We start from the raw sequence: 7,510 nt of genomic DNA, 5'->3' as shown, positions 1-7,510 counted from the left end.
ACCATATATCTGGATGCAACAACGTATGATGAATTTTCATATAAACAAAGGTCATAATATGAGAACATTCTAAAAATAACTGGATTAGTTGAATTTTCTCATTTTACATCTTGAGGTAATACCAATTTTTATAATTTCAGCAAAGCCATAATAAAAAACCATCATATTATACTAGAATGGGGTTGAAGTACCTTCAAGTAGAAAGAATTTATAATTCCTCCTCCAAAACTACAAGTGAAATTCACATATTGAGATTATATTGTTTCATAATGCCTTTTTATATGAAAATTCTCAAAGGAAGCATCTTGGTTTTTCAAAGTATTGTGAAAAGGTTTATAGCCAAAACAAAGAAATACCAAACTAGTTTACTCATTGGTGGTTCTCACATTGACCAATTATAGATATTCTTCCTAACGAGTCATTCAGAAAATTATGTTGCGAATGGTTACCAATTTCCCCTCCATATATGAAACATTCTACCTTAGGTGGGTTGGAAGTTATATCTTCTATGCATTTTTTTCATGGAATTTTCCATTCCTTGGATATGGAAATGGACTCCACATACATTATACTCCCTCTAAATTTCCTACTTTACAAAGGTTATATTTTACCAAATTTAAAAAAAGGGTTTGGAGAAATAAAAAATTTATAATAATTTTCCTAAGATTTGTTCTAAATCATGGTAAAGCATAAGCTGTGTTTTAGCCGTTTTCTAAGCCACAAAATGGTGTTTTAGGGCATTTTACTCATTGACTTGCCATTTTACCGGATTTTTAGTATAAATTTTAGGTATTTAGTATGACTAAAAGGAAGAATTATTTCTCCGCACTCTTATATTCTTAATAACCTTTATATTATTGCTTTATAAGAGGGTTAATATGAATACGATCAAATATGCCAAACCTATCAAAAAGAATAATAAGTAATTATATGTTAATTAATGAGATCTTATCTTGAAACTTAAGAGTCAAGCAATCCTTATGAGTAATACATACAATATTAAGTAAAAACATGTGGTAGTTCCAACTTGAGAATGTTGAATGGTAATCATAGTACGATATACAACAGTGACACAAAAGTAGAGTTGATGATAAGAATAAATATGTCAAAAGTAGATTATACTCTCCTGAGTAAATCATCACCAGTCTATGCCCAGTTCTCTCGACTGGAAAAGGTTGTCAATATACACAATCAATAGAGTGGATGCAGTTACATAACTTTGCATCTCAGACTTTGCAGAAACTTCTGTAAGTCATAAAAAGAGTGATTAATAGTCGATAATAAAACAAACAATTGTAAAACTCTAAGTACACATGGACTGTACTAGACAATACATGTCAATGATAAAGATGAAGATGGCATTCACGTCTTTTGCACACATGATAGATATAGAACAAGTAAAAAAAAAACCAAGACCTTCTTTTTGCACTAACTTGACTCATTAGTCAAAATGAGAAATCAGAAACGGATAAGATACACAAAATCACTTGTACTTTCACCATCTTATCATTATAGTATTTAATTATGTTTCCCCTTGGTTAAACCAAGGCACTTTTTATGACCATTTAGTAAAACCATTTTCCCATGTTAAATGGTATTTATATCATATGAAAATACAAAACACCACAACATACATTCACTATTTTATCGATTTAGCTAATGAAGTGTTTTTTTTATTGGGCAAATTGCAAAAAAAGTCACTATATTACCACAAAACTTCTAAACCACAATAACATCTCGTAAATCGGTCAATCGGTTGACATTGCAACAAAATTGTAAATGTAATGACATAATTGAGAAAAAAAACTCGATGTGAAAATCGAAATTTTGTTGTAATATAGTGACTTTCTTGCAATTTGAAACACGGTGTCAAAATCAAAATTTTGGTAAACTTACTGATTTTATTGCAATTTGGGAAAAGTGGTTACCGGGAGAACCGGTCATTGTCATTTGGTTGATATTGCAACAAAATTGTAAATATAGTGACATAATTGCGAAAAAAATAACTTGGTGTGAAAATCTAAATTTTATGGTAATATAGTGACTTTATTGCAATTTTCCGATTCTTATTAGCAACTAAACTGTTTATTACAATGACATAAAAATCAACTAAAAGTGGCTAAATAGAAAGTAGAAAGAAACTAACCATCTTCATTAAGCTTTTGCAAGAGTTGTGATTTTGTAGGAAGGGCATACATTCCAGCAGCAACAGCTTTTCTTACAGCCCATCCATGATATGGAGAGAATACTTGCGTATAAGCTTTTGATGCTGGATTCTTTAGAGAATTGTCCCTGAAAAAAGACAAAATATATATATATATATATATATATATATATATATATATATATATATATATATATATATATTTAGGGCCAAAAAACCACATTAAGTAACACAAGATCCGAGGTTGCTTTTGTCAACATGGGACAGGACTGAACTGGAATGATTACTTGTAACACCACTTGTTGTAAGAAAGTGAGGTTTCAGAATTACTTTTGGGACACTGTTCCCTCACGTTGGTTTGGTGGGGTATCCGTATACCCCTTTTTTGTGTCAGTGTCACCACATATATGATATATCTATCAGGTTATTTGGAAAGCATTCATGACTTATATAATCTACTTGGGGAAGTGTTCCTGGTTTATAGAAACTACACAATGAAAATCCAAGAGAAAATCACCAGGCATAATAACATAGCATATCACGACATGAATTGATTGAGCAAGTGAGTCAGCTAAGTTGTGAAGAAGGGTTTACAAAGGGTGTTTCAAATGGATAAGGATTGGAAAGGGGAAATTGAATTCAGTACTCATTTGCAACCAAATACCAGAATAGAATAGAATAGAATAGCAATTCCCACGAATCGAATCTGGCATTAGTTAGTTACTTTCCAATTCAAGAGCCACATCATGTATCAAGTAAGCAATGAGTACCTACCCATCATCTTGACTTTTTTTAATTCTTCTTAGACCCATTGGAAATCCCTTTGCAAACTGTCTTATTCTTAAAACTCTTCTGTTTTTGGATATCATATTCTTGTCGAATCCGAATTGAAAAAGGATTTCATCACTGGGAGAGGGTTGGGGAAAAGGGAACCTTGAGGTCAATCATGAGGATGCTAACAAGTGTGTACAGTTGCCAACAGAATTGGAATTCCAAATCCTGTTTGGTGTCGACCATTTGAGGATTTCACCATTGCATCTTGATGATCAAATTTAACAAATCATGGCAAATTTATTCTAAAGTATCACAAACTGATCAAGTAGAAGAAAGAGACGACGTACTCTGAAACTAGAATCTCCTCAAACAATACTCTAACCATATCCAAACCGCGTTTCACTCTCAAAAGATTCCTCGTGTGACTACCGGGCTTCCTCACACAATTTTCTTCAATATCCTTTTCCATCATCGATTGCAAGGTCGAAATTGACTTTGAAGTCTCACAAAGATCATTCACCTGTTCAAACAAAGAAAACATCCAAAACCCAAAGTAAAAATTCTAAATAACCTAATTCTACTGATCGTGATGCAAAGTGACAATATCATACGATTGGATTATAATATCATAAACACAGGAAATACAATCCAAAGATTCAAAACCCCACATTTTTACACAAGCATAGAAGGATGAACATAAGCCATGTATGTGAGTGATCGTACCTTGGCGACATAGTCCATTTCAGCGAACTTGAATGCAATACCCAGGCATCGGAACAGAGGGGAAACAAGAGAACAGGCGCTGGAGAAAGGGGCTAGCTCCAGTTGTTGAGTGTTCTGGTTTTGGGAGTTAATACAGTTGGCGATCTCCTTGAATGCCTCTGAAATCTTTCTCAGAGGCTTAGCGCCGTTGGCTGTATCCATCGGGAAAAGACGCACCTCCTCTCTGTGCGCCGTACTTTACCACTTTTATTTGGTTTTTGCAAGAAGTGCATTTTTTTTTAATGTATATTATGATTTATTCAAAGAGAAATCAAATCTGTCCTAATTTTTTCTCGATAAAATTGTAAAAATGGTCGGTTTTAATTTCTTGGGGTTTAAAAAGAAATTTATTAGCAAAAAAGTATTTATTTGACAAAAGAAATTTATTACCTCGTTTAATTTAACAGCTTAGTTATTAATTTTTTGAAAATGATTGTTTTACCCCTAAAACTATTTTTGTAGTTTTATCTTTTTTTATCAAACTACAACAACCATTTCTACAATTTTTCTTTTCTATTTTATTGAATTATTGGATATTAATTTTTTTTAAGTTATTTCTTGTTGTATTAGATTATTATAGATTAATAAATAATGTTTTCAATATATTATATTTATATATTAATAAATATTAATTTATTTGATTATTAGATTTTTTAATTAATTATTTTTTTAATTTCTTTCTTATTGGATTAATTCTTTTTTATTGGTTTATTATATATTAATAAATATTATTTTTAAAATATAGTGGTCATGAGTCGAGTGATATTTAAACAAGATATAACTTAGTCCTAAACGCATTATAACCTGACTTTTATAGTGTTCTATCAGCGATTTACCATAGAGATTTACTAAAATAAGCAAATAATCGTAGATTTTCAATTGTGAGAATTAGTAATACTTGTAACGAATATGTATAGTGTTGTAGAGCTATAAAATACTCCTATAGTATTTTAACTTTATGTTTGGTTCTAGAGTTTTTCTTGTATATAGTATTGGTAAGTTTTAGACTTGTTGCAACACCACGGTCACTCCCAAACATATGTTGGTCGTATCTCGAATAAATATAGTTGATCATGCTATATTTATCCCAGATATGATTACATAACTATCCAGGTTTAACTACAGTGTTCAACATCTAAATATTTTTATGTAGATCTTACCGTGATACTATTTCTAATGTGTATGTATATTCGTATACTTCTTGTAAAATACTTATATTTTAAAAGTATACTTCTAGTTCAAAGCGCTTCGGCCCCATAGTGTTTATAGTTGTATATCTTGTAAGGTTTGATATACTTAGTTCACTATAAACAATGCTCTGATATCAATCTGACACACCCCCAAACCGGAACAGCAGAAACGTTCGGGGGCGGAGGACGTCATGTACAGTATCACAACAATTGTATAATAGTAATCAAAGAAAACACAACCATTACATTGATAAAATATAGTATTTACATATGTTCATAGCATAGTTTGTATGACATCAAAAGTGTATAACAAAATGTATAAAAGTCGTGAGTCTATAAAGCCCCGCCTTCTCAAAATCCTGCAGGTGTACCTATCTACTAGTTCCATGAGAATACAAGTGATTTTGAAAGTGTATCAACATTTAAGTTGGTGAGTTCATAAGTATGTTTATGAGATGGAAAACTTGTTTTGGTTCCTTGAAAATGTTATAGTGTTCTTCTAGAGAATCCATTATTTTCTTTAGTGAATGAAATGTAGTCTTTGACATTAAGACTAAAATGTATTATGAAATAGTGAACTGTACTTTGAAATAGTGAGTTGTACTTTGAAGTAGTAAACCATAGTCTGTATTAGTAAAATGTAGCCTTATTAATAAATAAAACTATGACGTGAATGTTTCTTGAATTTGTATGTTGTACTAGTGTACCTTGTACTTAGAAAAGTAATCCATCGTAGTAGTAGTGTTTGTATGAAAAACCCTTTGTATGAATGCCTGGAATCCACCAGCTGTAGTGTAAAGTAGTATACTGTAGTTTCATTATTTAAAATAGAACCTTTGAAGTAGGGTAAATCCCATAAACTAATACTTTAGCTGATACTTTTGTGAGTTTCATTAACCATGCTTGATATGACTAGTGGCCTCTACGACGTTCTTCAGGCGTCAGAATGTTATAACATTTGTCACCCCCTGTCGGCCTAACAGTAGCTAGCAGCTCAGGTGTGGGATTGTCAGTCACATATAGATCTATACACAAATTCATGCTCTCCCTCCAGGAGACTCTGGTTATAATTTATAGGACTTGGACCTGTACTCTGATAAGTAAAATGAAGTAGTGTCTCACAATCCTGTATTAACTAGTTTACGTGTAGTGTAGTAGTGTTCTATTGTACTTGAAATTGTATGTATTATCTTGTAGTAGTGTCCTTTGTAATGTAAAGATTAAATAATTATTTTATTAGTGTACCTTTGGATTAATGAAATAGAGTAGTGTTCCATAAACTATACCTATTATAGTTTATATACTTGTTTTATGTATTGTTCTTGAATTTGTAAAATAGTGTAGTGATTCTCAAAGTATACCAATTATAGTTTATTTGTATACTCTTGTATTGTCGTTTGAACTTAGTAACATAGTGTAGCGATTTACAAACTATACCAATTATAGTTTAATTGTATACTCTGTAATGAACTAAAAACCTTTGCAATTTGTCAGTAGGTGTAAAATAGTGATAAAAGATTTGTATAAAATTTCTCTTTGCTTTGCATGTTAAAAAAGGTGTAATCAATATGTTTTGTACTCACATATACTCCTAAAATATAATCAAGAGTAAAAAGGAAATCAAATAAGTAATTCTATCCTAAATCCACAACCAAACAACGAACAGAATTTAGGGCGGAATTGCCAATTCTAAGTCTGTTGAACTTATTTATATAAAAATATATGTGAATATGTTTTGTTAGAAATGTAGTAGTAATCAGTTTGAAACAATTGCAATGATTTGGAAATGGTTTGAAATCATTTGAATATTATCACAAGAGTTCTTGTGTTTTACTTGTATCCTCCCCCTAAAAACATTGAAAATAGTGAAAACGTAGGAGTATGAACTCACCTCTAGTGTGTTCGAGCTTGGATAGTGAACTTTAAGACCTGAGGCTACATTCTTGCAAAGATTTTTCTCAAGTAGCTTAGGTGATCAGTCGTTGTTACTACTTGGAAAATATGCACAACCTCTATACCTTTTGTTTTTGCAATACAGAATTCTGGAAAGTTTTTTGAAAATGCAAATTATATTATTTCTAGAAGGAAAGAAAGACATGATACAATAGACTCTGAATGTCTAAGTGTCAAGGCATGTGCCCGGTCTTTGCTTTTGCATCTGAAGTATGGTTATCCTGTGCGGAGTTGGGCTATACTTCTTGTTGGGCGGTGACGTCTTTTCTACACTTGATGTAGGTGGGTCTTCATAGGTTGGGGCTTCCTCTTATTTCCCCTAGCGAGGCCCGACACGGGGGAGTTACATTTTGTTTCTCATACCCTGGGGGTGCTCTTGCCTGTCTTTCTTTGTGACCCGATGAGTGTTGCGGCCGTGGCGCTCTTCTATGGGTTTCTGCACACCTATCCTCCTTGCTGTTACTGGAGATGCTGTTTTGCTTCCCGAGGACCCTTGTTGGCGCTCTTCTATGGGAAAACCTGTGCGTTAAAAAGAATAGTATTCCACTTCCATTGTTGTTGTTTCTTGCGCTTGCAGCCTCTGTTCTGAGGAGCTTTGGTTCATGTCTAACATCGGCTAAGATTTGCTCTTGATCCCGAATTGTTCTTTTACTGGGCATTACCTAGT

At 32.5% G+C, this 7,510-nt stretch overlaps 1 protein-coding gene across 1 annotated transcript; it reads right to left on the bottom strand.

The window, feature by feature from the left end:
• Positions 1–999: 999 nt before the first annotated feature.
• On the bottom strand, positions 1,000–3,923 carry ACD11 (Glycolipid transfer protein (GLTP) family protein). The gene is made up of 4 exons (XM_079020409.1): positions 3,662–3,923; positions 3,286–3,458; positions 2,147–2,292; positions 1,000–1,245 (listed from the first exon to the last, which is right to left on the bottom strand). Exons 1-4 carry the CDS (start codon positions 3,860–3,862, stop codon positions 1,139–1,141), a joined length of 627 nt encoding a protein of 208 aa, XP_078876535.1. The 5' UTR covers positions 3,863–3,923; the 3' UTR covers positions 1,000–1,138.
• Between the last annotated feature and the right edge of the window lie 3,587 nt (positions 3,924–7,510).

Source organism: Lactuca serriola, chromosome 9 (assembly GCF_051521515.1).
Source record: "Lactuca serriola cultivar US96UC23 chromosome 9, Lser_US96UC23_V15, whole genome shotgun sequence".
Taxonomy (NCBI): Eukaryota; Viridiplantae; Streptophyta; class Magnoliopsida; order Asterales; family Asteraceae; genus Lactuca; species Lactuca serriola.
Note: the sequence above shows the minus strand (reverse complement) of the source record. Positions and strands in the feature narration are given on the sequence as shown.